General features: G+C 31.3%; 1 protein-coding gene across 1 annotated transcript; it reads right to left on the reverse strand.

Annotated features, from left to right (window-relative positions):
- Window positions 1–5,480: 5,480 nt before the first annotated feature.
- Window positions 5,481–14,001, reverse strand: LOC134709875 (adhesion G-protein coupled receptor D1-like). Its single transcript, XM_063570006.1, has 9 exons — window positions 13,954–14,001; window positions 12,511–12,661; window positions 11,985–12,075; window positions 11,363–11,429; window positions 10,583–10,668; window positions 9,770–9,896; window positions 8,889–8,930; window positions 7,011–7,094; window positions 5,481–6,313 (listed from the first exon to the last, which is right to left on the reverse strand). The coding sequence occupies exons 1-9, from the start codon at window positions 13,999–14,001 to the stop codon at window positions 6,260–6,262; spliced, it is 750 nt and encodes a 249-aa protein (XP_063426076.1). The 3' UTR covers window positions 5,481–6,259.
- Between the last annotated feature and the right edge of the window lie 4,999 nt (window positions 14,002–19,000).

A 19,000-nucleotide genomic window follows, 5' to 3' on the forward strand; every position in this document is an offset into this window, starting at 1 on the left:
TTTGTAGTACTAGTTCTGGACTTTCTGTTTTTATTTATCAGTCATTAGAAAAGTTTTCTTGTTGGTTTTTCCTTGATTTGTTTGAAGAGTTGTTTTCTATCAACAGCTTGCTCTATTCCTTGTGCGTTTCTCAAAAGTTGTTTTGTTGTTTTTGATTCAGAATGTGATGGATGGTTTTGTGTCCGTCCCTGATTTTCCATTTTGAATATAGTAGTTTACATAATTTCAGATGTTTTCGTACTGTTGTCGTTGCTTTCCATTTTGGTCGTTGTAATTTGATAGGTTTTGCTGGAACAGCTACCTTTAATGCTTTCAGTAATTCATTTGTAATGGTTTGAAGTTGGTTTGAAGTTGAATCCTCAGATTTAAATTTAAGGAGACCCTCTGATAATTTTTAGTTGTATATTTCAGTGTTTATTTCATTCCAGAGATGTTTTATGTATGAGGTTCCTTCAGATGGTTTTCAATTTGCAGCACTTGGAATTGTTACAGTGGTTAGATATAGGAAGTGGTGTTTGTTTGAACTGGCACATGAGCTGAACCATTTGTCGCTGAACGGCCCCAAATTTTGTGTTCTTTGAAGATTGATATAGTCCTCGTTAAAATGTAATCGAATTGAGAGGATGATTGTCAAGAATGATGAAAGAAAGTTATTTTTTAGTTATATTTTCCAGCTGTTTGAAGGCCTACTTCCTGTACAAAGTTTTTCAGTAATTTATCATTTTTGTTAGATCTTGAATGTAATAAAGTTCCATTGAGATCCCCACAGAGAATAATTTCATAAAGGTCCTGATATTTTTGTATTATTTCAAAGATTATATTTAGAAATTCTGAGTCAATACTTTAATAATTTTGTCGTACAATGTTTTTAAAAAATCAATTTCACATGGTTAAAAAAATCAAAAGTGTAGTTAGAAATAATTTCAGATGAAGATCGAGATACAAAATCATCCAGAAGTTATTTAGAATTATTAAGAATCCACATATGGTTAATACCACTACGCAGGTAAAAAAAAATTGTTATTCAATTTAAAAAAAAAATTATAATAGAACAATAACATATTGACAATTATATAATGGCGGGACCTTTAAAAGTACAGAGCTACATCATATGTAATAAAACAACTCAAAAAGTTACACGTACACAATACACCAGCAAAAAAGAAAGATAGTACAAATTCATTGATGGGATTGAAAAAAAAACTTAAAGAAAAAGAAGTTCCGTGAAGCTGCCAAAGTGTTAACTATAGCAATAATCAAACAGCGCTTGTATATGGAATATATAGCTCCCAGTGGATACATTTATTTTCATGGACGTCATCACGAGTTGATTGACTGATATGGAATACAGTCTATGGAAGGTGCGATACGATAAAAACTTTTCTTATATCAATGAGCGATATTGTCTTATATCAATGAGTTGCATTGTGGGAAATATCAGACGAATGAATTCATTTTTATGAAGGAACGAAGATTTATCGGTATAAAGTAATGATTCTTTTCTTAAAACAGGCTGACATTTAACAAGACATACGTCTGCTGTATAATTTCTATGAATTATTTTAAGTTATACCAAGCAAGGTGTATTTAAACGAGAAAATTTAATTGTTGAATAAATGAGACATAAATGCACGATTTATCATTTGTAGATGTACAAATTTAATTAATGTCATGTAGCAAATTATGTGGAATGCAATTGAGATGAATTCAATTGTTGGATAAGCCAAAATCGCCTATAAGTCAAAGATACTGCTATATTTTAAAACATCAATGCGATGTTTGTCTTATATCATAGCGATATTTTTTTAATATCAAAAATTTATGAATGCGATACTTTTCATATATAACTGCTATAGTTTTCTAATATAAAAGTAATACGATGACACGTCACAATGCATGTCAAAAGAACCGCAAACATAATTCACAAACTTAGTTCATGACCGGCTTAATGTTTGAGGATCAATATCACTAAAATTTCGTATCTGTTACAAAATTAACGCTTACACGATCTTATCATTTTAAAAATGTTGTTTGACCCTATTGATATTTGAAAGTGTTAATAACCTGTTCAGTCTATTGTTTTCAATCACATGGTTTAACCGACTAATTCTGTTTGAAGTGATGATGCAATGGTTGAATTTAAATGCGGTTGTAAATAGACTACCAACCTATTAGAATCTAATATAGGTCAAGTGGCCGATCAATGCATTTGAATTGGGACATATGGTTTGACCACACCCCTTTATCCTAGGTTTGGAACCCCCTTTTGAAAACGGCTGGATTCGCCCTTGAAGTCACACTGCTATAGCCTATCCACATGGGTAATATCGAAACAGACAAAAACTAGATATGTCAAAGCAACACGAATTGTCCCGTCTTAAAATGTTGAAAATCTGCAATTTCAATAACAAATGTGGACACAAACATGATGGTAGTCTCACATGTCAAAAATCAGCTCAAAATCTAGAGGTGTATAGAAAAAAACTGTGATTTTCATCAATTTCGAAGTTGTTAACCCTTTATTTTGGCCAAAATTAGCGAAGCAAAACAATTTAAAATTTCATCTGCAAATCATCATAGTTAGCTCACATACAAAAAAAAACAGTCCAATATCTGAAAGCATTTAGAAAAAAAGTCTGTATAACTAAGATTTTCAACAATTTATCAAAGTCCATAGCCCGTAATTTCGGCAAAAATTAGCCAAGCAGAACAAAACTTAAACTCGATCTGTAACTCATCATGGTCAACTCACATAACAAAAATCAACCCAATATATGAAGGCGTTTAAAAAAAAACTCCGTATAATGGTTTGTTACGGAATGACGGAATTTCGAAACTACGGAATTTCAGAATGATGGAATTTCGAAATTACGGAATTCAAAATGACGGAATTTTTAAATTACGGATTTTTGGAATTACGGAATTTCGAACAAGGGTAAAGCTATATGGCACCGACAACTTCGTTGCGGACCATATATATCATTACTTAAAAAAAAACTTTCCTTCAAACAGTCCAATCCAATACAGCTCCAAATAACAATAAATATTCGAATGGTTAAATAAATATTCCAAACAAATTAAAATGTACAAATGCTGATGTCCCGAACTTTGAAGATACCAACAAAGTAGCCTCAGACTAGAAGTTGAACAACTTCAGATACAACGAAAATTAAAAATCTTGTCAAACAGAAAATGTATTTATTATTAACATAAAAAAATATTGAGAAGGAAAAGAGTTCTTTTTTATATCAAAGACTTCCCCGTTGGTAAATCGATATCACTATGAACATAATCAGCTCGCCGCCTGGACGCTCTTCTACATCGCGATGACCGTGAGGGCATTCTGTTGCTTTGTTACCACAGAGATTTGACTTACGTTTTTGACTAGTTATCGATCGTATAAATAACAATCCGTGACGCTTGTTATAAATTCATTTCTTCAATAAATACTAAAAAAAATGTTTAGAAAACAAATGAATAAGATGTAAATGTCTGTTGACGTTAGAAATGTGTATATATTTTTTCTATATTTATACACTTAGATCGTTCAGTGCTGTTTATTTGGTATTTTTATTGATGTAATCGTTCTTGTACCATCATAACTGTCGATACCTTTAAAGCTTTAGAAGTGTGTTTTTTCAAAAGTGCCATATGAACAAACACACTTCTAAAGCTTTAAAGGTAACGACAGTTATGATGGTACAAGAACGATTACGTCAATAAAAATACCAAAACATCACGCTATATAGGAACCAAAAAAAAACTAGTGTTAAACCACTCAAACAGGAAAACCAACATTCTAATTTGTATAAAAAAAGGAGATTCAAAAATGCACAGGCTAAATTTTGTCGAATCAATCTGAACGAGGACACTCAGTATGATTCATCTTTATCAAAGTTAGTTTCATTGTTTTCAATAAAGAAAGTCTTCCATGCATGCGTTGGGAGCATATCTGATATATATTATTTCGGTGCGTTCATTATAAATTTGCTAAATGTTAGATAAATGTGAACAATGATTTTGATACTTAGCTATTTGATTACGACATTGTTTAAACCCCATCGGTACTGGCATTTTCAAATTTTGAAAATGGTGGATTGAACCTGGTTATTTTGCGCTCAACCGGTCACGTGTATGGCTATCATCAAATTCTGTCATATTTACAACGATGCATGAACAAAACAGACCTAATAGGTAAAATTGTCAAAATATGGATACAGCAGTCAAATATTAAAACTAATAATTACTAATATCGATATTACAAAAACACCGCTACGATATTTTAAAAGTATCGCATTGCTTATTTATGTATATAAGAAAAACACAGCACTTCAAATTTTACACGGACATAAACTTTAGCTTCTAACTAACTTCTGAATGTATATTTAGACTCAACTGTTGTTTATATTTGAACAATAAGTTTTAAAGTTAGTATTTTCTTAATTTTTCGTTGCTGAAAACAACATTTTCCGCATGGAATGTCTGCATATTTACAATTGATATAAGACAATATCGCTCATTGATATAAGAAAAGTTTTATCGTATCGCACCTTCCATAGACTGGAATATATGTTTCACAGACGACGACGAACATGCTTCCATTTGCGTAACTAAAATCCAGATCGTTAAACCCTGAGTGTGACTTACCGAATTAAACTTATCACCGCGATTGCACTTAAATTATCAATACGGTGGGTATTGTATATATTGAACAAGATATGCTTTCAAGACTTTTGGACCTTCAATCACTCAAATTTTTCTGTTGCACAGCCCGTGTTTGTATGATCTTATTTTTACTGTTATTTTTTGTTTGACTTTTTCTTTTGAATCATAACGTTGCTACTTTGTTTTCATCTTTCGATTAGGTTAAATGTCCCTTTGGTGTCTTCATGTTTAATCCACCATTTTTTAACCTCAAAACGCCTGTACCGAGTCAGGAATATAACAGTTGTTATCCTTTTGTGGGATGTGTTGGAGCTTTAATATTCCATTTGATTCCGGAGTTTTTCGTTTAGAAATTTCCGCTGGGTTTGGTATATTTTCAAGGGTTTTGTATGTTTTCTACACGACGGGTGCCACATGTGGAGCAGGATCTGCTTACCCTTCCAGAGCACCTGAGATCACCCCTAATTTTTGGTTGGGTTCGTGTTGTTTATTCGTTAGATTTTCTATGTTGTGTCATGTGTACTATTGTTTTTCTGTTTGTCTTTTTCATTTCTAGCCTTGGCGTTGTCAGTTTGTTTTAGATTTATGAGTTTGATTGTCCCTTTGGTATCTTTCGTCCCTCTTTCAAGAAGAAAATGATATATAGAAATCGTGTTTAACATGCAGAGTTCCAAAGACAGTTAGATATTAATTATCAAGTTCGAAAAAACGAATTTAACAAACACTGTAAAATACCTCTTTGAAAAAATGAATTTTATTCAGTGAAAGTACAAGAATCTAACTATACACATGATATATATGAGTAACTGCTTGAATATATTTATAATAAAGTAAAATAATTAACAGGAATAATTTTAAGTAAAACAAAATTACAAAGATATAAACACAAAGTTTACCAATAACATTATAGATGATATATTTCAATTGATTAACATTCATTTAGATTTTATCTGTAGTTCGATGTTTTAAAACCTGTTATAAATCATTACCCTTGATTTATACCTAATAAGTTTATTAAACCTGTTTTGTCATCATACCACTTAACACACAATTTGATTTGATCATATTCCTTATCTATTATATTCGTTAGTGAGAAATTAAATGTTTATTTGCCAAATATATAGTGAAACCAAATAAAAGGTTTCTAAAGAATGCCTCAACTTATATTTGTTAGGCAATGACCAATCTATAGAGGTGCCATTTCACAGAATGAGCACAGCACATGAAAGACCCTATTTTGATTTCAAAATTCAACTTTTAATTTAAGAGTTATGTTAGTATTAAAAAAAACTATATTCACTTTATATAGGTTTGAAAAGTCGTTGTTAGTGAACAAACTATTGTTTTTGTAAACCTCATCAAATTTTTCAAAAACTTTTGCTGTCTTCACTCATTTAAAGATCGAGTTATTTTTTTTTATATGCCCTCTATATGATGATATTAGAAAACGATGTCTGTATAAAATATTTGATAAGTTCTAAAGCTAGAGATAACTATATGAAGATGTTCTATTGATTTCGATAAATATAATAATAAAAAAAACTATATTAAACTGCATATGGTTGATTTGATATGTATTCTAATTCTCTTTCATTTATTTCTTCTCTTCACGGAAATTGTCGTTGAGACGATGTGTTTTTGAATTGTCCTATATGAAAATAAGAGAAAGTTAAAAACAAAAAACAAAAACAGATCAATATGATCAAGTATACTTATTTAAGTTTCAACACAATTTCATTAAATGAATGGACATGCATGTGATGTGTAGCTCTTTATAAGCTATAAAGTAATACAAAGCGCTGTTATGTCGGGATAAAAATCATACAACAACATTGGTTTATGTTTGTATATCAGAATGCTTTAAACCTTATGAAAAATGTGAAAAGACGAACAGAGCAAAAACTGCTACATCAAATATATAAAAAACATATTTCTGTTCTTCAAGGTTTTTTTATAATGCATGATATGCTTTGATAAGTATATTCATGAAAAAAAAAAAAACTTTGTCACACTATGCACGAATGTACTTATATTTTTTCAAGTTCATAATGTTTGTGATCATATTTTTCTTTCTTTTTGTTATGATAAAAGAAGGAAGAAAAAACAACACGAGAGAGACATATATACGGAAATATTGACGAAATCGACCAATCAATATAAGAGGTTATGATACTTTTGTAGTTTTGCTCTTCCATACTGTGTTATTTACAATGCATAATCTGCATATAAAGGTAACACGTCAATGTAGATTCAAACACATGTATGCAAAATACTTATCTATATTTATTGTTTTATTTATATCAGGTTGAAAAGAATGCACTTTCTGTTGATATATATTTACTTACAGTGTTAGTAGATTCGGTAGGTAGCTTAGAATCCATACGATAGGCGTGTCGTCGTCTCTGGTAATGACGGTAGCCCAGTCTGACCTGTTTATAATATAAAACAATATTACGCATATGTATACAGGTCAGCTAGTGCATATTTTTGTTAGGGCCTGCTGAAGCTCGTCACTTGTTTCGAGATTTTCAAACTGTATTAAACACCAATTGGTGGCTTGGTCGGGTTTCTACGCTTTGGTCGGGTTGTTGTCTCTTTGACACAGTCCCCGTTTCCATTCTTAATATTAAATGAAAGAGTAATCAATAACACGAAATAAATTACATAGGTTTTAGGATAAAGAAATACATGATAGCTAGTTTACGGATTTATTGTTGTCTTAAGGTTACAAAATCCATCACATGTTTTCTGATGCTTTAATCTCCTATATAGCTTATCAACATAATGAATAGTAGGACGAAAACAAGTGTCATACAGTCCGCGTAATGTAAAAGTTAACAAAACAATCGATGCCCCAATTATGCAATCAAGTTGTGATGTTCCAATTCAACCTCGAAAATCAGAAATAATATTGACTTTGAAAACGACTTGTATAAAAAAAGTACAAAACAAATGTGGTTATAAATAACAAATGTTAAAAATGACACATAACTACTTCAACTGAATCATAACATTTAGATCTTCAAATTATTAACAATTCCGGTTGGTTTTTTTCACATTGCCATGAAGTAACAAGACACAAAACGTTCGAAACGTAACTAACTATTCGCAAAACTGCAAAATCTGTAACATTTTGATAGAAAATGCTCAATTGATATTTTTAATAATGTTACAAATGGGTTATCATTAGGAGTAATGATGATCATAATAGTACATCAATAAATGGTATTTACGGATTAAAATGGAATATCAAAGGAAAGATCGTTATAAGCAACATTATATCAAACACAACATGACTAAAATGAAAATAATGATCAATTAACACCAAAGATGATCTCAGGAGATTATATACGGTAAGAAGATCCTGTTCCAAATATGGCACAAATGCTTTTGCGACTTTATGTTTTATTTAAAAAACAAAGTACATGACATAGTTGATTATCCAGTGATCAATCTAATCTTCAAAGTTATTCCTTTTGAGTGCGCAGGACTAAAATCTTCTACCAAGAGACTTAATAACAATCCTTATATTGTAACTCCTATCCGAAAAACAAAAATTACGATTTGATTACTGACAACTGTGACATACTGCGGTTGAAATGAAAAAACAAATAAGAAATGATTTTTTATCAAATACTTCAGGCAGCTTTGTGACTGTTATGATATCTTCAACTTTACTTGTGGACGTAGAAGAGGCTATCAAAATTATATACAACATAATCTGCATGATGTATTTCTTTAAAGAACTTCACCAATTGATACTGAAGCCATTGTATATTAATTGTATGTTAACAAAGCAAAGGTCAAATGAGCTAAATAAATATTTGTACCTGGTTTCGGAAATACACCTTAAAACAGGATTGAAAACAAATGCTGCTGAATCACGACTGCCGGGCGATGAGAAAACAACGGAAAAGTTATTTGTATTTGACTACATTCGCTTCATTTAAACTTGTTTTAAAAAAATATTGACATTTACTGTCTCTTTGATATCTTTCGTCCCTCTTTTATATAACATCTTTTATTGCATAATTTGAACGTTTGACGTTTGCACCACTTAATAACTGTACGTATATACTGATACGATTTATTGTTTTTGAAGATTAGGGATATATTAAGGCTATTGAAAACTCCTTTCAGTCACAAACTGCAGAGTTTATCTTTAACACAAGCAATGCATAATTTTCTTTCGTGTTATTGATTTCTATTGTAAAGATAAATACCTGCTCATTCAAGATACAGTGGAACAAACATATGAAGAAACCCTGTTTAAAGAATAATAAATATAAGGTTATTCTATTATTATAAATAAACTGGTACAGTGATGTAAAATTAGACAATTAGACGAAACACGCACAGTTGATTACTTAACTTTGACAATGTCATTAACAAAATTTACTCCATTATAAACTAATAAATATACCAACTTACATTTTGGTACTCAAGAATCAATTTTAGTTTACATTTGAAATTCGATATCTCTGTTGCAGCATTTCAGCATTTCTTCAAGTTGATATTTCGGAGCATGTATTTCGTCTCATGATTTCCTTGATATACAGTGCTGCTTAAAAAGAATCTATGAAACTAAGTTCCTTGAAGTTCATAAGTTGCTTGACCGTTATGCGTTATCTGTTTCAGAGATGACGAAGGATATTTTCTGACTGTTCTATTCTCAATCCTTTTTTTTTCTTGAACTTGACATCATCTATAAATACATCGCTGTATCTATTCTATCATAAACATCACGACAAACTCTACACTTGGTGACTGGTTTTGAGTACATGATATCACATCAGGTTTTGGAAGGGTTATGTTTGCTCGGTTTCTTTTTAATGATGCGTTATTGACTATTATGAATGTTTTGTCGTATTTTACCTTCTTTTTTTAAATTGTCAGTTTGCCTTTTACTTATAGATATCCATTTCGTATCTTTCATCCTGCCTGTAATTATCTCGACGTTATCATGATGAAACGAAGCTCATTTTACATTTTAACTATTAATGACATATCATTTTGGTATATGATTGCATTTAACACATATTTGGTTTTGAAGTTCTTTAACACCAATTTGACGGAGTGATAAACAAGTAGATGTCTAATATACCTGCAGAGAGTTGAACGTTGCAAATAGGTATTGGAACATGACCAAATCATCGTTTATAGAAAATGCTCCTAGTACCCACGTTAATCCAAACAATGGCAAAATGACACAAATACTTTTTAAACCAATCCTGAGAAAAAAACAACATACATTTTTTTTTATTCGGAGAATTGACAGATACACTTTATTGTATTCACAAGACGACGATTTTTCCGCTTTTAATATTTATACTTTGAAAACAATATGAAGTATTATAATTAATGAATGTTTCGTTGATAAAGTAATTTTTTTTTTCCTTTTAAATGACTAACAATTTGTCAAGCACGCATGATCGACTGAATGAAGTTATGATGGTTTCGATCATAATTGTCATCCTCATATATACATTGATGATTCCTCTCTCCCCCGATCACAGTTCAAGTCGTAGTCCTGCTTATGTATGTGTCACAGTTGTCTTGTTCTGTTAATTCAGCTGTCATTTATTTTATTATCTGCTCATGAATGGATGTTTTCATCAACTCGTTGTATTTTGCTATGTTTCCTATAATCTTGATGACTATTCCCTGCTAATAAATACATGTTTTCTTATCTTCCTTCGTATTGAAAAGATGTATCTGATCTATCAAACCAAACTGTTATTTCCTATCTAGCTTTGGAATATTTTTCGGTTAGTAAAATAAAACATGTATATGTTCCAAACATTTTGAAAGTGTATTACAGAAAGTACTGTTAACCATTTTCCCAATATGACAATAAAATACCATTACGAGTACCGATAATGTATACTGACAAATTCATCATCAAAAGCAAACTTACTTAAATTTTACTTGAAGTGTTTTCGCAGCTAACCCTCTAGTTGTCATCATTTTATACACCGTAATAATGATGAACATGAAATTAATCTATAAATAAACGATATACAAAATTTAATTAACAGTAACTAATTTTAAGAATATAGTTTTCCCTTCTGTAAAGTAGTTTTTTTTTTTGGTTAGTCATTCTTTCTTTGCAGTTAAATATTTGAACTGATTTTTGAATAATTATTTCTTTGGTTTGGGTTTTTGGAACCTCTTCCTTTCCACCCTTTAAAATGATACTGACATATACATGTGTCTCAATAGAATATATTCATTGCGCGATAGCATGCCAAGAATAACATCCATTGTTGTTATCTATTTTTGATTTTTACCACAACCTTACGATTGTCAGTTTGATTTTGACTTCAGTTTGCTGATCTACAATTATGGTACATTCTGCCTCTTCCGTGAATGCAATTTCATGTTTGTTTTATATGTGTGAACCATCAGTAATGCAGTTAAAACAGTAGTAGATGCATGTTACTGTAATTTAGAAGTACCATCTATTTGTACAGTTGCTGAAAGGACAGTTAGAGGAGTTTCTGGTTTGAATTTTTCAAGCAACAGCACGTCCATATCATTTGTGTAAATTAGGCATAAACATACGTCTGTAAATCACAAAATTTGGAAGTAGATATTAGAATTTCAGAAAACAAAATTAAAGTGCAAAATACATATCTTAATATAATACTCTCAAATTGAGAATTGTAACGTTCTTATATCATTTGAACATACATACCACAATAACAAGTAGTGCTGGTCCAATGAACGCCCAGATGAGGTTCGATTCAAGGGTTAACCAACAACTGAAGTAAATAAATGAAATTATCCTCAGGTGTTTAATACAAATTATATAGGTTATGACGTTATATTTGATTAATTTTCAAATTTTAAGCAAGTGAACGATGAAAGATGCTAATCCGGATCCTATATGCAATACATATGTAGTAAACAAATATTACACTACAATGTTTAACTCATACTTAGATATTGTTTAACGATAAAAAAATCAGTCGAACTCAGATCAAAGTTCTTATTGTTGTAGGAATACACCATGAGAAAACACTATTGTCGCAGATTAGCAGGGTTGCGTCGCTTTCAAACTACTTTTACTTCACCACATAATGTATATGCCTGTCCCATGTCAGGATCCTGTCATTCAACGGTTGTCGTTTGTTGCCGAATATCTGGTATTTCTGACAAACTTAAATCAATTAATGGTTGCGCCAAAACCTAATAATAAAGACATTTAATGGTTTGAACCTTCAATGTATTGTATTATATCATAATTACACGTTATCACTGATGAGTCTGATGTAGACGAAACGCGCGTCTGGCGTACTAAATTATAATCATGATACCTTTGATAACTAAATACGTACAACTGTTGATTGCCATAGCCTTTAAGTTTAGTCACAGCAGTAGAAATTCCAACTATAACAGCAGGAACAACTGGAAATAAAGATTGAAATATTTCGTATAGAGTGAAGCTTACTTACTGTCTCTACACAGTTCAAGATGTTTTGCACTTCCGTACATGTACATGATATCGTCCCTGATTTCAAACTGATATTTATTCCGGGATTTGTGAGTTTGCTGTTTTAAAATCATGTTTTCCTGCTTTTTTATTCTTCTCGTATGTTTATTTTTTTAAATGTTTTTGGTAATGTTGAATACATCTGGGATTTTGATTCTTTTTGGTATTAAAACCATGAATAAATGTGCAGTAACCGTACGTGTTTAGCCTTCGTATCGACTAGCAAAATAATTTGTTTACCATTGAAAGCATATGAGTTATTCAAAAAAATAATTTACTTTTTTTTTTAGATTTAACGTCGTCTTTTTGCTTGGTGATGTATATAAATGTGTCCTTTTTGTTTAACTTACTCCAACATGCGGGTATAAGCTTATGAATTATAGAACTTGCTGGGAAAACAAATACTACCATTCTCACAATAAGAATCCCTTCAGCAAGCATCAGAGCAAAGTCTGTCAGGAAGATATAATGCAAAGCAATTGCAATCGCTGAACATACAACCTATTAATAAGATATACCAGAAATAAAATCATTACAAAACAACCTACAATAATGATGCAAAGTGTTGAAGGCAGTAAGTCTTTCTCTTTGACATTTGCAATCAACACTGCATTTTTCTCATCGTATGTTCATAAAACATCCCTCTTATTGCCGATTTTCACATTCCAAAATGTTGACAAAGGTTTGTGACTTCATCGTTAAACTTTTTCTGGAATCATGTTAATTGCACTTAATGATGACTGCTGTACCCATATTTTGACTAATTTATTCATTATGTCTGTTAAGTTCACGCATCATTGTAAATATAACGGAATTTGATGAGACTGTCATCAAAGTGAGAGGGTTAGCGCTTTAAAACCAGTTTTAATCCACCAATTTCTACATCTGAAAATGCCTGTACCAAGTCAGGAATATGACAGTTCTTGTCCATTCGTTTTTATGTGTTTTGTCTTTTGATTTTTCCATGTGATGATGGACTTTCCGATTAGATTTTTCTCTGAGTTCAGTATTTTTGTGATTTTACTTTTTAGTATATTACGATTCATTCATATTGACTTTTTAGTACATTATACGTAGATAGTAATGCTTATGTGGTTGCTTTTAAGAAACACAAAAATGCACCGTGATTGGAGTTATTACACCAATATTAATTTTGTTTTCTGTTCAATGCTAGTCAGTACTGATTTTCTGTAATAGAACTTAAACTATTTCATTCAATATGTCACTGAACAATTGACGAAACATTTTTTCATGTGGGTTTTAATTTTGTTTCATTTATGCTATCATTACGTTTTGTGTATTTCTGTTAAACGTGCAGTACGATAACTTATAAAATGTTAAAGTTGGATCCAACTAAATCAGTTTAAATCTGTTCATGTTTACATAGAATGGAGATTCTTCGATCGTCTACTTTCCAAAAAGCTTATGCAATAAAATTGCAATCTTTTTAAATACATAATTATATATGAGCTTAAACTATTTTAGTTAACAGCTATGGATATTATAACGCGTTTGATTAACATTTTTATTTGAGTAAACGACAACTTTGTCTCTGAAGGACAGTCGTTTTACTGGCAAGCATACCCTATCTTTTGATGTATAAAATGACAGCTTGATATTTTTATTCAATACCAACGTAGATATTCGTCGTTTTAATTATTTACAATGACATTGTATTTTCATCCTTGACTTGTATGTTCAGATGGTTTCTTATTCCTCTTGTTTTAGTTTTGAATCACAATGTATACCAGTTTTACAAATGTATACTGTATGACTTCGTTCCTGTTTCTTACTTTATTCTCTGTTTGTCTGATACCAGCTAAGAATATTACATACGACATAATTAATGCCACACATAGGTTCATCAGTGTTTTTGTTCTATCAGTTCTCACATACCTATAATTACAAAACCGATCAATACATGAGTATAGTATATAGCTACACAATCACAAGAATCGGGCGCACAAATGTCAGGTGAAGTATGTGTTGTTGATAACCTTAGACGTACTACTTGTTTGGCTTTTTGAATATTTTGATCTGAACGTCACTGATGAGTCTTAAGTAGACGAAACCAGCGTCTGGCGTATTACATTATAAGTCTGGTACCTTTGATAACCAATTAGTATGTATATAAACAAATCAAGTAATAATGTGCATGCTATTTGTTTATGAATCGTGTACAAAATAGTGATTAATAGATTAATTGGAGCAAACATCCTTTTAACGTTTCGCTGATATTTCCATCAAGATACACATAACACCAATTTTATTTTGATTACAACAATAATGTTAATCTTACCTCCATAGAACAAAATGAATGAGAATTGTAATAACCAGAAACAAAATGGACACTGCACATCCAGTGACAGATATAAGGCTCAGTGGAAAGTGATGAGACGATGGCTTGTAAAAAAAAAAAAAAAAAATTAAAAAAAATATACCGACATCAAAGTACAATTTTCAATACTTGTACAGACTATTTATACTGATTTTGCAGTACGGCGATGTTCCTTCACAACTAAAAACAACGAAAAGTACACATTTAACCTTGCAGGACATTGAGGATGGATATACCCAATAATTTTAAACACAATTGTTATATAACTGTTTACCAAACTCTTTTATTTTTTGCAAATGATAAGGCTTTTGGACCTCAGGAATATATAAACTTATCTGTATTTGGCAAAACCTTTAGGTATTTTGGTTCTCAATGCTCTTCAACTTCGTACTTTATTTCGCTTTTTTTAATTGTTTTTGGATTCGAGCTTAACTGATGAGTCTTTTGTAAACGAATGCGCGTCTGGCGTATATATAAAATTTCAATTCTGGTATCTATCATGAGTTTATTAACTTGTAAAAGAGGACAATATCATTCATGTCATTTATAATGTTAATAGAAAACCGATATCTACAGGTAACGTTGTTCTCCTTCATATTGAAATATTATTTTAATAACAATGTAAACCCTTAAACGACGAAGTGAGATACAGAGTCATTTTATTATCCGATACACAAAATGCCTGATTTATTGGTCAATTTGGTTAATTTCGTCAACTAACTTCCAATTATCTTTCAATTAACAGAAAACAATGTTTTTCGTAAAAAAATGTCATCCGACATAATTTGTAGATTCCCCGTAACAAGCATTCATCAAAAGAAGAACCATTACTCGAATGAAACATAGTCTGGTCGTTATGTTTGATACCCCAAACATATATGCATATTTCAGACATTTTTGCATTGTGGAGTGCATTAATGTTGCTTTTAAAATTCGCTAATACAAAAGTCAAAAAGGAATTGATCAATTATAGTTTATAACTTATATAAATCTTAATCCAACTTCGTGGGTTAAATACTAAAACATTGAGCGCTGTTAATATAAAATATCCCGGTCAGTACAACAAAATAATGCAGAAACAGTTGAACCATTATCAAGTGCATAATAACTATAATGACCACCAACACTTAGGGTATGAAAAGTGAAAATATTTCAGAAACATTAGTTTTGTTTTAATCCATTAACATATTTCCACATGCGTATAATTATTACATTAATTGGTAAAAACATAACAAATACTTTTAGATGTCATCCCTTTTCCTATTTTATATAACAAGCATACAACATTCAGAGAATGAATATAATACAATTATAGAAATAATAAATGTAGATGTTACATTTTATTGAGAAACTTGGACATATTATTTAACAGCAGTAAACATACTGTCCTGCCGGGGCTCATCAAAATGGCGAAATTAGTGGTATGATTATATTCGCATATCGTGAACGAGTCAGTAGCATCAACAACTCGTGAACCATAAGTCGACCACGCTCCATTCACAGTATTTCTATAAGATAAAGTATTCATGTCACATTTGCAGTTTTTCTGTTGATATAATCTTGCAAAAAGGTAAATTCGAAAAGGTACACAAATATTAATGTCCATCTATTCAAATTACATTTGGAAGGATAATGTTTAATAAAAAAAAGTTAAGAATGCAGACTGAACAAAATATATGAAAACACCAAGATGACCATGTATAGTTTCCAAACGGTGTCTTCAATTCATGTTTCAATACATATGTTAAAATATTTGATTTTTTTATGAATGGTTGTTACTATGTCAAATTAAGTAATAAATTCAAACCATATTCTTTTCTTTGTTTAAAACGCATATTTAAGTATATCACTGTTTGAGGTTATGGAAGGATTAGTGATCTCAAATATTGTTTTCATCTCCACATGCATTGGCCTGTAATTCATATTTGTTTTCACTTATTATTTAGGCACAAATTAGGACGCTGCTTTTCTAGCGTTTTCTGATAATTGTTGCCGGCAGTACAATCTACAACCAACTATTTGATTCTGGTAGATAGTAGTCTCATTGGCCATTATAACAAATGTCCTTACTTTATAAAAGACTGTTCATACTTACCGAACACTGAAATCCCAATGTCCACAAAATGGTTTGGAATAGTTTTCCTTGTTAAATAGAATACCAAACAAACAATGTATTTTAAACACAATACCCTCACAAAATTGTCATGCGTTCATATTGTTTTTATTAACGAAATCACCACCGTGAGAATTTAATTCCAACAAATGGATTTCCTGTGTTTCATAAACATATTCATATTCCGTTCATTGTCATAGTGTCTGTACATTTTGAACACAATGCCTAACGCAGAAAAAAATATTAGAAAACCATGATATATTCCAAAATTGTCAGAAATTATCTTGTGTGTATAAGTTGATGGTACTGTTATTTCTCTTTTTTATATAGATTAACAAGTTTTTTCCGTTTGAATGGTTTTACACTAGTAATCGATGTGGCCCTGTATTGCTTGCTATTCGGTATAAGCCAAGGCTCCGTGTTAAAGTCCATACCTTGACCTTTAATGGTTTACGTAAATACATTGGTACTTGGAATGATAGTTGTATAATTCGCACTCATACCACATCTTCCTATATATATATATATATTCCCTCCGGTTTATATGATCCGTTCATCCTATATTGACTCTTAAAATTCAAGGGTCTATCTAAAAATGAGGGTACTTTTTCTAAAAATGAGGATACTTTGTATATGGCCTTCCAAATACCGTTTCGATCCCTAACATCACTGAAGAGACTTTTATTGTCGAAATCCGGATCTGGTGTACTAAAAAAATATTGACAACTTATGTTTGTGGCATAACATCGTGGCCACAAGTAAAAAAAAAATTTCTGTTTTGTATTAAATTTATATTAAGATCCATTTTGTTACATCTTGTGATCAATTTTTTTTGGCAATCGCCAATGGCAGTCAGCAGGGTTAAAGAACATCAGTTGTTCGACTTGTTAGTCAAATGCGTTTTGTTTAAATTTACTTTTTCACTTTTTTGGTCTTTTGAAAAATGTTGTTTGTGCAGTATTTAGACCCTTCTACAACGAAATTTGTTTTACATGCACACGTATAAAAATCGCGGTTTTTATCCAACGCAATCATAGGTTTGAACGTAGTTTTCAATTTAGACTCGTTTATATATATATATATATATATATATATATATATAAAAGTCTATAAAAAGGACCAACCAGCAAATTTACTATGTACCGGATCGTCTAGAATAGGCGATACTATGCAGATAAGGAAAAAATTATATCAGTCTAAAGATTTGCACAACGGTACTGATATAAGGTGTTATTAAACGAAAATGTTGTTATAAAATCGTGTTGACAAATATTTCGGCTCAACAAATGGCCTTCTTCTTGTGTCACAAGTTTTAACAATACTGATACATAATGTATAAGGTGTGAAAATAGATCAGGTGATAATACAGGTAAGTTTTGGTCGATTGATTTTAATCCTGAATATCATAATTTAAACAAAACACTTTAAATCAATATACGTGACTGTGTATATTAACAATAAAAATAAGTGAAAACAAAACTGTTAGTATTTCTTATTGATGCCGTTTGGGTGATGTACATTAAGTTCCTTTATCCAAAAGCTTTCCCGAACCTGTCGCTGTGCGTCACTCCAGTGAATGTTCTGTTCAATCACTAGAATTTTCATGCGGTTAAAGTCATCAAGTTTGTGATCTGACTGTCTGAAGTGCTGAGAGACTGGAAGAAGTGGCTTCTTAGATATATCACTCCTATGGCCATTGAGGCGTTTGTGGAAAGGCTGCTTAGATTCACCAACATATTGGAGGCCACAAACCGAACATTCTAGTATGTAAATAACATTCATACTTTTGCAGGTAACATTGCAAAATATCTTATAGTTATTTTCGGTTGCCTTACTGTGAAATGTTGACGAATGCTGCATCTGTAAACAGCATTTGCAGCGTTTTTCTCCACACGAACGACATTCTCCAGGAGTACTTCTATTATCAGACACTTCAGCCCGCACTAGTAGGTTCCGTAGACTACTAGGTTGCCTAAAAGCTATCATTGGAGGCTCAGGGAAAATCTTGGACAGTTTGGAATTCTTTTCAACTGATTTCCAATGCTCACGAATGACACCAAAGCTGTTTTTGAGAGATGGGTGATAAGTTAGAACACATGGAGTCCTTTTGCTTTTCTTTTTAACTTTGTATTCCAATAGTTCACTCCTCGGAATTGACTCCGCTTTCTGAAAGCTTTTTTTGATATTTCTGTGTTTGTAGCCCCTTTTCTTCAAGCGAGTTTCAAGTTTACGCAGTTGTCTTTTAGTTGTTTCTGTGTTGGAGCATATTCGCTTGACTCTAAGTGCCTGACTGTATGGAATGCTCTTGGTAAGATGAGCAGGATGGCAACTTTTAGGGGACAAATATTGATGAGTGTCAGTAGGCTTAGAATATAAATCTGTAGATATG

Source organism: Mytilus trossulus, chromosome 3 (genome assembly GCF_036588685.1).
Source record: "Mytilus trossulus isolate FHL-02 chromosome 3, PNRI_Mtr1.1.1.hap1, whole genome shotgun sequence".
Taxonomy (NCBI): Eukaryota; Metazoa; Mollusca; class Bivalvia; order Mytilida; family Mytilidae; genus Mytilus; species Mytilus trossulus.

Coding starts and splice junctions, on each gene's coding strand:
- LOC134709875 (XM_063570006.1), bottom strand. CDS start 14,001: ATGTCGTATGTAATATTCTTAGCTGGTATCAGACAAACAGAGAATAAA. Junction 12,662..13,953: donor TCAGACAAACAGAGAATAAA/GTAAGAAACAGG, acceptor TCTTATTAATAG/GTTGTATGTTCAGCGATTGC. Junction 8,931..9,769: donor CAACGTTCAACTCTCTGCAG/GTATATTAGACA, acceptor TTCTTTAAACAG/GGTTTCTTCATATGTTTGTT.